The sequence below is a fragment of the Geotrypetes seraphini genome, chromosome 1 (assembly GCF_902459505.1).
Source record: "Geotrypetes seraphini chromosome 1, aGeoSer1.1, whole genome shotgun sequence".
NCBI classification, from domain to species: domain Eukaryota; kingdom Metazoa; phylum Chordata; class Amphibia; order Gymnophiona; family Dermophiidae; genus Geotrypetes; species Geotrypetes seraphini.
The window spans coordinates 284,484,562-284,502,362 of record NC_047084.1 but is presented as its reverse complement, the minus strand read 5'-3'; the positions used below and the strand labels follow the sequence as shown (position 1 = coordinate 284,502,362).

Here is a 17,801-nt window from a genome sequence, read left to right as displayed (position 1 = left end):
TTGAATCCTTTCCCTTCTACCCTTTCCATAAAACATGTCTGCTTAGAGAGTGATCGGATCTAGTGTACTGGTAACTTTCCTGCATTCATTGTGATTGGAAAAGGTTAGCAGACAAGGATAGAACTGCTTTGAGGAAATAATTGCATTAACATTCCCATGTTTTTTCTGAGCCTAGACAGAAGCGCAAGGAGAGGATACCACAGGAAATGTGCAATTGTGACACCTCGTACTTTGTATGCTCTGTGTTCAGGACAATTTTTTTTTTAAAAAAAAATTTCTCTTGGCAGCTAAAAATAAAGCCTTATAATAAAGGCGAGGTTGGTGTGAGAGAGGGACTTCCCACAGATTTGAAATGCTACATGTACATGCAAATTGAGGAGGCAGTTTCCTATATAAGAGGGCTTCTCCTGTGACAAATTTGACCAAGGCATTGTGGCACTAGCTAGATTCCATATTCTGCTTTCAGTGCAGTTAAATGCACTGTGAAACATCAAGCGCTCAGTCCAGCTTGGACTTTCCAAAAGAAAAAGTGCTCAGATAATAGAATCGTTATGCTTCAGGACTGTTCTGAACAAAATAGATGCAATATTATCTTCAGCACAGTTTGCCTTCCTCTGCAAGGATACCTGTAAGCTGTAGAAGACAACATGACAGCTTAGCTTTGTATTTGTTTCCATAGGAGGAGGAAGCTAGGAAGGCTAAAGAGGAAGAGGAGCAGCGGCAACATGAAGAATACCTGAAGTTAAAGGAAACTTTTGAGGTTGAGGAAGAGGGGCTTGAAGAAGCAATGACAGAGGAAGAGGTATGTCACTGTTTTTGAAATGTTTCTCTTATGCTGCCTTAGTGTATGCGTCCTTCCTGGCTAAGATGAAAGCCATTCTTTTGTTGTTGAATTTCTTATTTACCACCTGCAAGTCTGAGAGCTATCAAAGCACTGCACATTCAGATATTGTGAGCATGTCTCTATCCCCAAAAGCTCACAATCTAAGGTAATGGAGGGTTAAGTGACCTGCCCAAGATCACATGGAGTCGCCCAGTAGGGCCTGAACTGGGCTTTCCTGGCTCTCAGTCCATTGCTCTAACCTTTAAGCTGCCAGGTGTACACTGCTGTAGAAACACACATAGAGTATATAATCCTTTACAATCTAATATAAGGTTTCAGATGAAAAAATATGCAGGGGCAGTCCCTGCATATTAAAATAAGCTCCCTTAAGTGTTAAAGGAGGTTACCAATTATTTAGTTTTGTAAGGCTCTTAAGATGTGGCTTTTTAAGGAATGGGAGACAAGATATGGAGATTAAGGGATGTGTATGAATTATTGTGATTGTAGTTTATTTATTTGTTTATCCTGCGTTTGTAATCCATTTTGTACATCTTTATTGAAGCAAGAAGTTGGAAAACAAGTGTTCAATCAAATTAAAGACAGACAAGTAACACAGACACAACATGCATATGATGTATATGAAAGTCAATGATCTTGAAAAATAATTTTATTTTTCAATTTAAAATAAAATTATTTTTCATGATCATTGACTTTCATATACATCATATGCATGTTGTGTCTGTGTTACTTGTCTGCCTTTAATTTGATTGAACACTTGTTTTCCATCTTCTTGCTTCAATAAAGATGTACAAGGCGAATTACAAACGCAGAATAAACAAATAAATATTAACTACAAATATGTTATTTAGTTCTGCGTTGCTGATGATTGGAGTAGACTAGTCATGAAGCAGCAAATGGTTCAGATCTGTGCATTTTAAAGAGCAGCTACTTTTTATTGGAGCTGATTGCACAGTGGCTCCTTTTTGTGTGGTTGATTTTTGTTTTGTTTTCTTGCTGGATTATTTTAAACAAAGTTATACATAAAATTTCATTATTGTGCTGTTAAATCTGTAGCTAGTGTGGATCCCTGTAGTTTAATAGCTGGGCATTTAGTGGTGCCACAGTCCCAGTGCAGACTGATGCAGTCCTTGTGACAAGAGTGGCCTTTAACTAGGTAAATTCTGCTGCCATGATAGTGTAGCTCAATGAATAGGAAAAGAAAATCTAAAATTTAACTTTACGGTGCCCCAGACACTGAGTTTGTTCTCCCTGCTTTCCAATTCGGACTGAATTCATTAAGACTGCCTGTTCCTCAACTTGCTACTGGCTGGGTGGTATAAGAACGTTTTTAAATCTGAAATCTCTTTCTAAGACACTGTTTTTATATTAAATGGCAGGGACCATGGAGTTTAGCTTTTTCTTAATCACTGCACATTGCCCCCTTCATTACTGTTTTTGCTTTTAAAGGAGCACAGGAGCAGTCTCACAGCCTGGGAAAACAAAATGAAGAGAGCAGTGCTTCGAAGGAACCTTAAAATATGGGCATGCTAGTAGAATTTAAATCATGTAATTTCCTGAGGCTTTTAGATGTCTCTAATTTATGGAAAAGCTAAAAAGAGGCAAAGTACGGTATTTAACATGAAACAAAACAATCCATAGCCTATATATGCAGGTGCCCTAGATATAGAACACTTACCGTATATACTCAAATATAAGCTGAGATTTTGGGGCCAAAACAATGTGTCTTGGCTTATATTTGGGTCAGCACCCATCTGCCCCATCCCAGACTTGTTGCAGGCCTCAGCCGGGCTGCAAAGCTCTGCATTCTATCCCCCCTCCCTGCTTTGTCATTGTACCTTCTCTTTGCTGATATCCTGCATGCCGCCACACCTTCCATATGACCCGCGTACCTGGAATCCCTTGTGGTCCAGAGGTGTAGTGGGCAGGAGCAAGCTTTCTGCGCTCCTGCCCCACTGCTGAGCCAGTCACTACTGCGAGTTCTGACAGTTCAGCTGTATGTTGCTGCCTGGCGCTGAGCGGCTGCCTGAATGACTGCCGAGTTCTCACGAGTCTCGCTACATCTCTAGACCACTAGGGATTCCAGGTACATGGGTCATATGGAAGGCACGGCAGCATGCAGGATATTGGCAGACAAGGAGGTACAAGGTACAGGGCAGGGAGGGGGAACAGGTTACAGAGCCTGGGAGGGAGGGGGACAGGGTGGAGAGAAGGGGGCTGGGTGCAGTGCATGACAGGGGAAGGAGTCAGTGAGGGGACGCTGGGTGCAGATCCGGGCAGGGCACTTGAATATTAACACCCCTGTCTTATATTAGAGTCAACTAGTTTTCCTCCTTTTGAGGGGAAAATGAGTGTCTCGGCTTGTATTCGGATCGACTTATATTCAAGTATATATGGTAATCATTTTATCAGGTTACCTAGATTGAAAGGTCAAGTACCTGCTTATTTGGGCTGATTTTGGGTGCCTACATGTCTTATATAAAATTGCCCCAGAAAAGCAGCAAAAATCAGAGCTAAAAGGAAGCCACAGATATTACACCTGCTCAACAGCAAGTATAAATGCACATATTTTATAAAGTATGTGCATAAATTGCAACTCTGCTTGCATTCTTCCCAAAATCCACCCCTGAGCATGGCTATTTAAAGGACATGAACAAATACATGAAGGATAATGTTAAAGTCACATTATACACCCTTATACTGGCATAAATGTGTCTTTATAAAATGACCCCTTAATGATTTGGCATATGGGCAGCAGAGCAGGTTGGGTCACAGGGGCCATGGCCTTACCAGCTTTATGCCCTACATTACTGAAGGGGTTGGGGTGGCAGTTGGTTGGTTTGGCCTCTCATTCAACAAAAACTGCATTTTGCAGCTCCTTATCTGGGAAATGAAAAACCTTTCATAAATGAGATGAATTGAACCTTTACTACTACTCCCACAGTTAAAGCATTATAGAAATACCTTGCATAGAATTTTTAAATATAAATTCAAGGGCCATGTGGTTAGCCTTTGGTTTGAGTGAAAATATTCTGAGTTCTAACCCCAGCTCTGCCAATAAGTTGTTTGTTTTTTTGATTGAGGGAATAAAAGATGATCTTTCCAAGATGCTGGAAGTGCACCATTGTCGTTGGGATATATTTTAAAAACCTAATTTGGGGTGTCTTGGTATGATCTCATGTCAGAAGGCTGCATTATTCCATCTCTAGTTAAAAGCAGGAGGTTATCATACCATCTTTAATGCTAAATTAGAGAAACTGGAGAAGTCTATTAGGGCTAAAAACCTTCGTCTTTTAAATTTTCCTATTACACATTACCTTTCTCCAGTAGAACTCTTGAAAATGTACTTGAGGGATATATTACATTATACTAATGTGAATACCTTTTGAAGTTGATAACCTCTATTACATTCCAAGAGTTTCTAAGGAAATAATAGAAGAAGGTGGTATGGACCAATTAGTTTCACCTGATAGTTTGAATGTATCGCAGTTTCTTTAATCCTCTAAGGATATAATTAGTAAACACGCTACTCTGTTGGTGGCCTTCAAGACGGAGCTTGAAAAACAGGCTATTTTGAAATTATATTTTTTTAAAAAACAAGATCTGTTTTGTGGTCAACAAGTGACAATTTTTCCGGATGTCTCAAGACATACTCAGTTTAAAAGAAAGCAATTCCTTCAGCTAAAGCCAAAAGCTTTGGCAGTGGGAACTACTTTCTTTTTAAAATTCCCATGCAAATGCTTTATTTCGTATGGAAATGATAAATATGTGTTTTTCGATCCAACCCAGCTAGAAGGAAAAACCTTTATGAAAAGTTTAACTTCTGTTATCGCTATTTTCATTTGGGAGGATGATGTATGATATATAAAGTAAGCCACAATTTAGCCTGTCCATGACGATAGAATATATATAGAGTTGATTTCCTAGTTTAAATTCTGGCGACCACTGTAATGTGGACTTGATCAAGTTGATTTATTACCTTATATATGTTTCAATGTATTTTATATACAGAGTTTTTGTGGATATTCATGAATATTTGTTATTATTGTAATGAATAATCATAATAAAGATTTTTTAAAAACCAGGAGTTTAGAGATTACATGTTTGTTATTCTTTCCAGTTGAACTAAAAAAATGCCCTATAACATGTTCCAAGGTGCTTTTGGACTTAGCTAAGTGGTGGATCTGTGCTTGCACTAGCCATTCAGACAGAGGTGCTATAAGAAAAAGTTAATTTAATGTGCGAAAATTGTCTGTATGATGAAGATATACAATATTACTCCTATCTTGTAGGAATATGTCTCTTCTTTTTTTGATTTTCAAGTAATGGAAAAGATTTACTTAGGGGAATTTGGCACAGAACTGTAGAAACTAATCTTTGGGGGCAGATCAAAGCTGTAAATCATGCCTTGTAATTTATTTATTTTTATTTGTTTAAGCATTTATATACCACTTATAGCCTAAGTGGTTTACATTCAGGTACTCAAGTATTTTTCCCTATCTGTCCTGGTGGGCTCATACTTTTTCTTTAAATGCTAACTTAAAGAAGCAATACTAACAGTTATTTAAAATTGCAATTTGTGTTTTTCTTTACTCTTGCTTCCTCATTTAGGGCCTCTTCTACTAAACCGTGCTAGTGGTTTTAGCATCAGGAGCCGCACTGCTCCTGATGCTCATAAAAACTCTATGAGCGTTGGGAGCAGCGCGGGACATTCAGCGCGGCTCCCCGCACTAAAACTGCTAGCGTGGTTTAGTAGAAGAGGGGGGTTAATTGCATTTATAGGAATTCAGTGTTTTTCTGTGCAAGTTTACCTTATTGCTCAAATTAAATCCTTTCAGACTATAAAGTTTGCACTTATTACAGCTGCCTATTTTCCCATATTGGGGTTTTTTTTAACAAAGTTTGCTGTGTGCCCTTTTGAGCTATCAATGCTATTTTCATTTTGTCAATTATCAATACTTCTTGTGTGGGATTCTGATGAAGGGTAGCACAGTAATGCCTCTGCATTACCAAGACTTAGAACTGTGAGGGGAGATATTGAGGAGAGAGAATTTTCAAGTACTTTTTTTTTTAAATTGCCAATTTAGTTCTCAATTTTTTTTTTTTCTTTTTCGAGGGTTTTTTTTTGTTAATGCTGCTACATTAGAGTGTATGAGGGCAATTGCTTGCGGACAGGTACGAGGGGGTGCTGAAAAGTTCTCAACCCAACCAACCAACTTCCTAAATTCTGAGCATTATTTTGCCACTGTAGCTTTTATGAAGGTGTGTTAGGCTTTTTTATTGCCAGCCGCGGTGGTAAAAACTCCAATGCTCATAGGAATTTTATGAGCATCTGAGTTTTTACCACTGTGGTCGGCAATAAAAGAGCCTAACACAGCTTCATAAAGAGTGTGTGTGTGGCATTTTTGTTAAGTGCCAATTTGCAGAAATAAAATTCTATGTTTTTTTATATTGTTTTAGATCATTGATTGAACCATATCCATGTCATTCTCTTCTTGGTTGGGCTGAAAACTTTTCTGCACCCCCTCGTACCAGGCACTTGTTGGCCTGCAAGTAGATTTTGAAGAGGAACTTCCTGAAGAGTTTGCCTTCAAAATCTGCCTTGTCATCACTATTGTGGGGAAAAGGAGAAGGAAACAGATGTGGAGATTTCAGACCAAATCCTCATTCATGTTTCCTTTGGCCTGCCTTGGTCTTGCCCCCTGTTTCTGTCCATTTTCCCCAGGGAAGTCCCAAGGCAGTCTTTAAATGCAGGGGTGGAATGTATTCTATCAATAAATTTCTTTTAATCTGTGGAAATCCCTGTGAAAATTATCTTGAAAAGTTTAATTATAGTTTACAGTTCAAATTTATTTAATATACTGCTATAAAGGAAAGGGACTTGAAAAGGATGGGGTGGCTTAAGTTACAGAGTCAATTATATAAAATATATATAATCTAAACATTAATTTCAAAGTTAATCAAATATAACATTTATACAGAAATTAGCTACAGTTAGTATTTAATAGCTAAGATACTTAAGGGAAGGGCAGTAGTGAAAAATAAGACATAACACTTGTCTAACAATATTATAGTAGGGTAGAGTTGTGGCAGAAGGGTTCACAAATAACAAAACATAAAACTTTATTTATGAATCACAGATACCTCATGGTCCTATGCGATTTACAAAAGATAAAACCAGCAAATTAAGTGCTGAATTTATAATCAATTAAAATATTCAAAAATAATCTTCAGAGTTTACTAAACAATTAAGTTTTCATTAATCTTCTAAAATGCATGTAAGGGAATGATAGTGAAATTAAGGGTCGAATTAAGACTCCCATTTGGTAGGAAAATAGATTGGTTGCATATCTTTAATATTTGCATTCCTTTACTGACGGAAAAGTGAAATAAGTAATATTTTGCAAAGATCATTTTAGTAAAGAAAATGAAATATGAGAATATAAGTGTGAAGGAACTAAACCAAACATGATCTTTTAACAAATGCATCCCAATTTGAATAATACCCTGGCCTGTATTGGAAACCAATATAATTTCTGATAAAAAAAAAAAAATAAATGGAAAGATATCAAATTTATTCAGATTAAATATCAGATGTACTGTGAAATTTTGGATAATTTGTAACTTTTAAAAATGGCAAATGTGACACCATATTGAGTATTTCATTTGAAATTAAAAAAAAGATTGGGAGTGTATTTGTCCAGAAAAAAAGAATATTTCTTGAAATTTGGTCATGTGTATGTCTAATGTTGCTCATATCTAATGAAATAAATATTTCTCTTATCTTAATTTTGGTTAATTTGTTTTCTTTTTGATATACCCAGTCCCGTAGCTTTCTAACAGAGTTTATCGATTACATTAAGGTAAGTCTACCTCTTTTCCCTAACTTTTTAATTTTCTTTCCTGAAATGTGTTGCGGACACAGGTCATCAATTGTAGGGTTGTTTATGTTCTTGTGCCATTGCTAATAATCTGCAAATCTGCTGGCTGTCAAGGCTTCCAGCATTCTTCTTACTAGATAGCATATGTGTACCCCCTTCATACATTTTAGGAATCAGTGGTACATATTCTGTTTCTTTGTGATTTTATGCTTTGAAAGCAGATGAAAATATTTTTCTATAATTTTAGAATTGAAAACAAATCCAGAATCTGTTAAAACTCGATAGTGTGTCTACGTCCAACTTTGGATATATCTCACAAGATTTCCAAATATTGGGGCAGGAAAACATCCATTTTTGAAACCACTAGACATCCACTTTTTTTTATTTTTTAAATGACCTGTTTGGACATCTTAACTTTTTTGGCCATTTGCAAACACAGAAACATCCATGTTCAAAACATCCAAATCCAGACCTTTTGGATGTGGGAGGGGCCAGCATAATAATAGATTTAGATTAGCCACATAGACATCCCAACAGAGCAGTGGAGCACCTTAGAGGGCACTTCTGTGAACGTCGCATAAAAGGTGTCAGATGTACATCTTACCATAACCCCCTTATAATTTATTGTGATCCCCCCAAACTCTCCCATAACCTACTCTACCCATCTGTATACCACCCCAATAGTCCTCTTGGCTGCAGGTGGCACCTATATGACAGTATAGCAGGATTTGGGTGGATTTTGATGGGCTCATACTAAATACCATAGATCAGTGTATTGCAAACTGTGTGCTGCTGCACACTAGTGTGCCTTTTGAGATTTTAAGTGTGCAGCGGCTCAAAGGGCAGGAAGAGAGGCTCCGGTGTTTGTGTCAGCTGACTTCTACCGTCGCATTGTGCGTATCTGCCGGGACTCCTGCCTTCCTCGTCTCCACGTCCCCAGGACTCCTATCTTCCTCGTCTCTGCGCTCTCGGACCAGCAGCGGCAGCTCTGTGTGCTTTTAACTTTGGCACACAGCTGCCACTAGCAGTAGTTTAGCCCGGTTTCATCAGGCAGCTTTGGGGCCTTTGCTAGGCCATCCCACATCGCATCATCGAAGCGGGCCAGCCTAGCAAAGGCCCCGAGGCTGCCTGATGAAACCGGGCTAAACTACTGCTAGTGGCAGCTGTATGCCGAAGTTAAAAGCACACAGTGAGCTGCTGCTAGCAGTGACAGGAGAGGTATTGCTGGACAGGAAGGGAGAAGGGGTACTGCTGAACATGGGGAGCAGAGAAGGGGGAAGTGGTGATGCTGGACATGGGGGAGGAGGGAAGGGAGAAGTGGTAATGCTGGACATGGGGAGCAGGGAAGGGAAAAGGGGTACTGTGGGACAGGGGAGAGGTAAAAGGAAGGAAGACGAGGTGCTGCTGAACCTGGCAGAAAGGGAGGGAAAGGAAAGGTGCTACACACTAGAGGGGAGGGTGAGATGGGGAGAGAGAGCATGTTGGGTTGGGGTGGGTGGGAAGGAGAGATGCCACTTGAGGGAAGAGGCAAGAACAGAGAGAGAAAGCTTGAAGGAGGGAGAAAGTGTTGGACTTATGGAGAGGGCAAGATGGATGGGGAGGACAGAAAGGAGGGAAGGAGAAATGTTGCACTCTGGGGAAGGGGGAGAGGGCAGAGAGTGAAAAGTTGGACTCATGGAGGGAGAGAGAGAGATGTTGGTTGCGGGAAGGAAGGAGGACCAGAGGAGAAGCATGAAGGAGGAAAAAGAAAAAATGTTGGACAGGTGGAAAGGAGGGAGAAATGTTGGACTGGGAGGAGGGCCAGAAAGGAGGAAGGGAGATAGACTGCAGGGGGCAGAAAGGAGGAAGGGAAAGAGAAATGTTTCACGAGGGGTGGAGAGATGACTAAAGGAAGGGCAAGATATCAGACCAGGTAATAGAAGGGAAGAAGGGGAGTCTGGTAGTGCTATAGAAATAATAATAGTAGTAGTAAAGAGAGATGCCAGATTATGTGAAGAAGAGAAGAGAGATGCCAGACTGGGAAGGGGGAAAGGAAGGAGATAGATGTTGTCGGGCCGAGGAGGGGGAGGGGGAAGGAGATAGAGATAGGAAGGGAAGACATGGAAAAGTAGATTTTGAGAAGAAAGCAGAAAAATGGAAATATTGAATGTTAAGTCAATGCCAAAGATGGATGCAAGGCAGAAAATGAAGATGGAGAGAAAAAGAGTCACTGGATAAGAAGGCCCTGAAAATATAGTTAAAAGCACAGAAAAATAAAGTCACCAGACAACAAAGGTAGGGAAAATGATTTTATATATAGTGATTGAAATGTGTCAATTTGAGAATTTATATCTGCTGTGTATATTGTATGTATATGAAAAATGAATGGAAAAAAATTACATTACGATTAGTAAAGGGGGTGGGATCTGGGGAAGAGCTTAGGTGGGTCTAGGGTGGAGTTGGGGTACTCAGTTGATATTTGTTAGACTTCTCTGCTGGCATGCCCTATTGGCATTTCAGGGCCTATCTAGAGGGCCTCTGCAGATGCATGGATGTCAGCGAGATGGTGTCACGCATGCGTGTAATGTCATCACAGCGACGTCCGTGCACTTCTGGGTGCCTCAAGCCGTGGCCACTAGTGTGCCCTGGCTCAAACAAGTTTGAGAAACACTGCCACAGATGTTGTGGTTAGAGTGCCTTATGGGCCTGGGTCCTCCTCTCTGTGATTGCTCTACTAGGCTTTCCCATACCCAATGCCGCTGTTCTATAGTCAGGTATGTACCTTTGTGTTCTCATTTTTATGTGGTGGAGGGGGGTCAGTGTGCACCGGGGGAGTAAGGGGATATCTTACCTTGATGCATCTGGTCATCTGGTCAGTTTGGGCAACTTTGTGGTACTTAGACGCTTCTAAAACAAGTCTAGCTCCGAATATCTAAGTTCTATCCAAGACATCTTGCAATACATTCGATTATCACTGCCAGATGCCCAAGTGTAACCCATCCTTGCATGCCCAAAGCCTATCTATAATGCCTCCACCATGCCCATCTCGAGCTCTGGATGCACCGAGGCTAGGACACCTCAAAAGATGTCCAGAAAGGCGGTTTCGATTATCGGCACTTGGACATTCTGGCGATTAGGATGTCCAAGTGCTGATTTAGGATGCTTTTTGGACATTTATATATTTTTTATTATTATTATTATGAGTCCCCTAGCGAATAGGAATGGAATATTTTTTGTTCTGGACACTTACAGTCCTCGACTTCATTTGTCAATTCATTTGTCACAAGCATGTACAGAAAAATGGATGTAGTAGCCCAGATTTGAAACCTGTGAATAGTATTTGAGCTCAAAGCTTTAATTCTTGTCACTACTGCTCTCAAGGTTCAATTTTGGGATAGCTAAACAATTTTTTCCATTTTACTGTGTGCCTAGTAAGTGTGCATTTACCCTTCTTGTAGTCCAAAGACATGGATGTTCTGTTTTGTAGAGAAGTGGTCATCTCTCCTTGATTAAAGCTCTTCTGCATTCCTACTCCTCAACCTCACAGCTTTGTGCTATTTGTCAGAGTTTAGAATATGACTGTCCTTTCCCATTGTGTAAAGGACTCACTGCATTCACATACTGGGCCTTTCCTGCTGATGTAACTCTTGCCCCTTCTGATGCAACTTCCTGGGCGGGCTGGGTCAGAGGGAAAGGCCTGTGCACTGGCTGCCAAGGTACACTGGATGTGGGAATCTGAGAGAGAGAAAGCGAGGTGTAAGATGCCAGACCTTGTCATGGGGGGGGGGGGGGTGAAAGAGGGAGGAAATTAAGAGAACTTGATCATCTGTGGATTTTGGTATCTGCAGGGGGTCCTGGAACTAATTCCCTCCCCACACTGGTATCCAGTGTGGGGAGGGGATTAGTTCCAGGACGACTGTATTTGTTCTAGATCTTCTTGATAAATGTGCTTTTCCTTCAAGTATCGTGCTTGTAGATTTTGTTCTGAAAAATCAATGAAAAATATCTACGCATGTTCTTTTGCAGTTTAGGCACAAGCATTTATATTGGCTCTGTGGTATGTGTAGGTGCTTTATGCTACTGTTCTGTAAAGAAAAATAGGCACCTACTGTGTCACTTTCATAGCACCTTATTCTAGGTACCCTCCTATAAAATTACCTCCTTTTGGGGTAGGCAAATACATTATTAAAATAAACTAATCACCTTTTTGCCATTTAGCTCCACTTACCCCATCTGAATTAGTGGTGTGGAATACTCTTTAATAAACAAGCAAACATTATTTAAACATGTATAGGCCACTCATCATAGCTGAGTGGCTTATGATAAAACAGATATAATAAATATTAAATAACATGGAATATACTGTACATTTAAATTACAAAACCCATCCACTAAAACACATCATTGCTTGTCTCTGCTCAAAGCAACACTGGAACCATCCCTCACCAACAGCACAGGAAGCCTTCAAATAATTGCTACCCCCTCAAAAAAAATTCACCGACTTTCACCTATAATTCAATAATCCTTTCCTTTAACTTATATAAATAACTTTTTAAGTACATATTAGAACTGATTCAAATGTTCAGTTGAGGGAATAAACTGATTCTTACTTCAGTCATTTAAAGGACTGCGTAAAAAGCCAAGCTTTTGAATGCCTTTTTAAAAAAAACCTATTGTGTAAGTCATATTTCTCAGAAAAACTGGTCATTTGTTCCATTCTGTCATTTTAAGTGTGAAAAAAAGAACCACTCTCGCTGCAAAATGAATTTCCCAAACTGCTTTAGTAGATAACGGTGTGCTGGCTTATAAATCTTAAACACTGAATTGCCTTTTGTATCAGGAACATTACTTGAGAACATCTATGAGAACGCTAGGTACACTTAAACAGATCCTGCTACAACTTGAGAGACTTTTGTTGCTGTTAAATGCTTTGCCTCCCCCCCCCCCCAAGCACTAATCCATACAAAAGAAGATTTGATGATTTTTCTGGCAGTTCCCAGCTGTGAGAACTGAATTCCATGAACTGGTTCCAGCTTGTTGTCTTCAGTCCATGGTAGTCAGTTCTCTAGCTTGGCTGTCTCTGACTTCACAACTAGCCTGCTGCTGTTCTTGTATTTTTTTTTTAAATCATGGATTGCAGGATCCACATGGATCCAATTCCAGTGAATAAGATCATTCAAGTTTTCATGTTGTGCTTTTGCAAATGCTTTGTAGTGTTAAAGAGGCATAATCATATGGCTTATTATATTTAAGCTTTCTGTTTTTAGTGTAGCATATTTAATTTTTTTAAATACAAAATGACAATGAGTTTATTTCGGAAGTATTGTATATACTTGACTTTAAATTGACCAGAATATAAACCGAGGTAACAGTTTCCCCCCAAAAAGGAGGAAAAAAGGTTGACTTGAATATAAACCTTGCTTTACCGCTAGACCACCAGGGTTTTAAAGGTAAGGTCTACAGGGATCAGGGAGATGAGAGGGCGGCAGGATGGTTTACAGTTGGCCAGGCCAGGACTCAGGAAGGATCGCTCCTGTCCTGGCTAACCACTGGACCACCAGGACTTCAGGCAGGCCTGGGTGGGGGGGGGTGGAGGAGTGGTGCAGACCAGAGGACTCAAATAGAAACTGAGATCCCCATTTTTGAGCCCAAAAATCTTGGTTTATATTTGAGAATATACGGTATATTTATGCTTTGTCTACTAACAAGTAGTTGAAGAGTACACATAACAGAATAGAATAGTATACAGTATATACTCAAATATAAGTCGAGACCCCCATTTTCCTCCCAAAAGAAGGAAATATGGTTGACTCAAATATACAATGAGGGTTTAATAGTCAACTGCCCTGCCAGGATCTGCACCCAGCATCCACTCCCTCACCTGCCAGGCTCTGCACCCAGCCCCCTTCCCTGCTCTGCATCCAGCCCCCCTCACTCCTTGCCAGGCTTTGCACCCAGCCCCTTTCCCTCTCTGTCAGGCTCTGCACCCAGCCTCCCTCACGCCCTGCTAGGCTCTGTAACCTGTCCCCCCTCCCTCACCATCTCCTTCCCAATAACCTTGCAGGCCTCCACCAGGTCTGCTGCAGGACCTGGTGGTCCAGGTTATGAGGGATCCCCTGTCTACTGTCACAGCCGAATCCATCTACCCCCCTGTACTCCCCAACTCCTTGGTGGCCTCGCAGTGGGTGGGACAGGAGGAATCCCTTCTGCCTCCTGTGCCTACCAAAATTGGACATCCACACCTCCCTCATGCACCTTTCAGGTCCCACGTAGCCAGTTGGTGCACGGAGCAGGAGTGATCTTCCTGCCCTCCTGCTCTGTTCGAAGCCGCTGGCTGATTCCACCTCCCTCATGTTCCTTTCAGGTCCCACATAGCCAGCCGGTGCAGTGTGCATGGAGCAGGAGCGATCTTCGGGCTCTCCTGCTCCATATCAGGCCGCTGTCTGAATGGCTATTGCAAGTTCTCATCCACGAGGCCACCAATGAGTCGTGGGGGGGGGAGGTACGTGAGGGGTGTGCAAATGAGGTGTGGGGTGGGGGGAGGTTGGATTTGGCTGGGTCAAGAGGGGGCGGGAAGGCGATGGCCCGAATATAAGCCGAGACCCCCCTTTTTGGCCCTAAAAATCTCAGCTTATATTCAAGTATATACAGTACAGCAATAAGCTTTCTGTTTCTTGTAATAACTTTAAGTTCTTTCAAGAGCTCCTATCCAATACTCTGGCAGCAATTATGCTGATATGGCATCAGCAAGTGACATTTCACTTGTATTGATACCAGTGATTTAACAAATACTATATATACACTGCTCTAATGTGATTACAAGTTGTGCATGTTGCCACATTTACTCTTGCCTATGTGACTGTTATGAGGGGGTGCTGAAAAGTTCTCAGCCCAACCAACCAACTTCCTAAATTCTACCACTGTAGCTGAAAAGAGTGTTATTTAATTAAGTGCCAATTTGTCTATGGTTTGACATTTGCACATCATTCTCTTCTTGGTTGGGCTGAGAACTTTTCAGCACCTCCTCATACAAAATTTAGCAGTGATCGTAATCACATTAGTGCTTTTTTTTTTCTATTTTGCAAACTTTTGGAAACTGTGACCATAAGGCAGTTAATATTCTAGTTTTAGCATTAGCTGTTATATCTTCTGTTTACCTAGACCAGGGGTAGGCAATTCTGGTCCTCCAAGAGCCACGGAAGATGGATTTGCATGCACTGCCTCTTGAGATGCAAATCTATCTTATGCAAATTTATTGTGGATATCCTGAAAACCTGACCTGCCTGTGGCTCTCGAGGATCAGAATTGCCTACCCCTGACCTAGCCCATCAGAGATATGTTAGATTTATTTCAGTCCAAAAACACTAATAAAAAGAGTAACATAGTAAATCACGGCAGATAAAGACCTGAACGGTCCATCCAGTCTGCCCATTAGTTATACCCATTAAAAATATATGATTAAATTAACTTGTCTCTTCTTTTATATTTCTGGGTCATAGACTGTAAAGTCCACCTGGTATTGTCCTAGGTCCAAATGCTGAAGTTGCCATCCAAGCTCTTGCCAACCTATCCCACCATCCTGTTTGCAGGATATCTACCATAAAGTCTGGCCAGTAACATCCTCATGTTCCAAGTTAGTGGAGTTCCCATTGATGCCCTCCCCAGCCCATCCTACACCAAATCACCACATATGGGACAAGTCTGCAAGTCTGTCCAGTACTGGTCTTAGCTCTTTAATTTGATAAACTGAGAAATGCAAACATTATTACAATGCTACACCCCCATGGGATGTCAATGAGAGCATATTTGTCCAGTCCTCTTCAAACCTCTCAAGAGTCCCATGCTATAGGGCTATGATCTTTTCCATCATAGCCACTTTTTGTAGTCTGTTAACCCACTACTCCAAGCATGCTATTTTTTGTTTCTTATATCTCCTTGAAGCAACTCCAACAAAGCCAAATTAAGATTCAGTTTGACCTTCTCCTTAAAATATCTTTAAGGGTCTTCTGATATTGCTCCCCCAAACCCTCTCATTTTGAGCAAGTCCACCAAATGTGAATCAATCTCTCTGAAATCAGAGGAGACAGTTTATGAAGTATTTCTAGTGTTCAATACCTTAACAGTATCTTTATAACTGTTTTCCTTTATTGCAGCAGACTAATGAGTAACCAGCTCCTTCAAGAATCCCTCACCAGGGTTCTTCCATTAGGCTTTTCCAAAGACCTCTCTCCCATCTACCTGTGTATCTAAACTTTTTAAGCATGTATTCCCTCACAATCCTATACAATTGTGAAATTGGACCATTAGATGCCTTTTCAACACCTAAAGATGCTCCAGTGGGGTGAGACCCTCTATTACGTGAATAAACCATTTAGACAGCTTCCATTGATAGATGGTAGAGAATGACATGAGGACAAATTTTTCCCTGTCCCCGTAGGAACTCAGTTTCCCCATTCCGTCCCAGCAAGTTTTGTCGCTGTCCCTGTCCCATTCCTGTAAGTTCTGCTTCAACCACACAAGCCTCGAACACATTTGATTTTAAAATGTTTGAGGTAGATGAGGATGGAGTTTGCAGGAATGGGGTGGAGACAGGAAAAGAACTCATGGGGACGGACGGGAAAATGAGTTCCTGCGGGGACGGGGAAAAATTTGTCCCCATGTCATTCTCTAATAGGTGGTATATAAACAATACTTGTAATAATAATATTATCCTTGGTAAATCGGTTCCCTTAAGATACTTTATTACTTGTAAGTAATAAAAGTAATCCTTACCATTTAATTCATAATCCTCCTGGAGCTTCCCAAACCTGATATATTTCCCCATTAGATGCCTGTCCCTTCGCTGCTAATAAATGCAACTCCTCTTGCTCTAGGTGGAAAAATCCTAATTATACCTAAGGGGAGAACCTTTTTGCTTCCTTCAAAACCCCTTTGACTCTGTCCTTTATCTTTAATACATGTTGGGTATAGGGATTCACTATTGTTTCATTTTATCAACCTGTGTAAGGCAAGTGCTGGATTGGACAATCCTGAATTAAGTGCTGATCCAGCTGCACATATTGCTTAAGATCTTACCCACCCTTCCAATCCAGAAGGGGAGGAGGGAAGTCACATGATACTTGAGGACCAAACCCTGCTCCTCACTGTGCACTTCCCCTCTCACCCCCAAAAAAGACAATAGACCAGACCCCTATGGTTTATTTTTAAATAGAAATAACACAGAAAGTGAAATTTGGAATGAGATAAATATTGGGCAGCTCACAGCTGATATGCCAGCATGCCATACAGCAGGACTGCAATAAGGCGCAAGAGTGGGCAGTCAAGATGGTGACCAGCTCACTATTCTTGCTTGTAATCCACTTAGGTTTTAAACAGAATAGAAATTTTAAAATATTAAATAAATAATAAATATTAAACAAAATAAAGTAAAAAGCAAAGATTTTTATTGCATCTACACGAGTTCAGAGCACGAAAACCTTTTGTAGTTTTTTAGGGAAATAATGCTTTTTTAAAGGAACGTAAATGTTTTGTGCAGCCTTTCACTGAATTTATCCATCCATGTAATTCTTTCCATATGATTCTTTTGATAGACTTCCAAGGTGGTTCTTCTAGAAGACTTGGGATCACATTTTGGTCTTAGAGCACAGGTAAGATCTAAAGTGAAAAATAATGAGATGTGTATTGGATACTACTCGTTATTACAAAGTAGCAAAATAATGGCAGAAAGACCATCTGGCTCATCTTGTCTGCCCTTAGTACTAAGGATATATGCCTGCTGCTAGCTACAAAGCAAACTCACCTGTCCTGAGATATTGCTTCATATCCAGGACAGACTGTTTACTGTCTTCCTCCTTTCTATTCCACTATCTCAGTTAGAAAAGCATACAAGATCCCTGTATATTGCTTTGGTACCCATCTTTCTCATTTCTAGCCACAAAACTTTAGGTAGCCTGCAATATTAGCATGGTCATTTCACAAATATATGGCCTTCCAGGCCCTTTGCATTGCCTGCCAGAGTAACCCAGCTATGTGAACGCTTGTGTTTCTACTGGAGCTTCTAGTTAATTGTAGGACTTACAGCCGTCTAGATAGTCAGCTCA

At 40.6% G+C, this 17,801-nt stretch overlaps 1 protein-coding gene across 2 annotated transcripts in view; it reads left to right on the top strand.

Moving 5' to 3' along the window:
* The window catches only part of DDRGK1 (DDRGK domain containing 1), a 140,390-nt gene that overhangs the window by 113,306 nt on the left and 9,283 nt on the right, over nt 1–17,801 (top strand). Inside the window, exons 5-7 of one of the 2 annotated variants that reach the window (XM_033953084.1) lie at nt 680–802; nt 7,666–7,704; nt 17,292–17,348. In XM_033953084.1, the coding sequence (XP_033808975.1) occupies nt 680–802; nt 7,666–7,704; nt 17,292–17,348 (219 nt within the window). The remainder of the gene's footprint in view (nt 1–679; nt 803–7,665; nt 7,705–17,291; nt 17,349–17,801) is intronic. The other variant, XM_033953093.1, reaches the window with a different exon arrangement.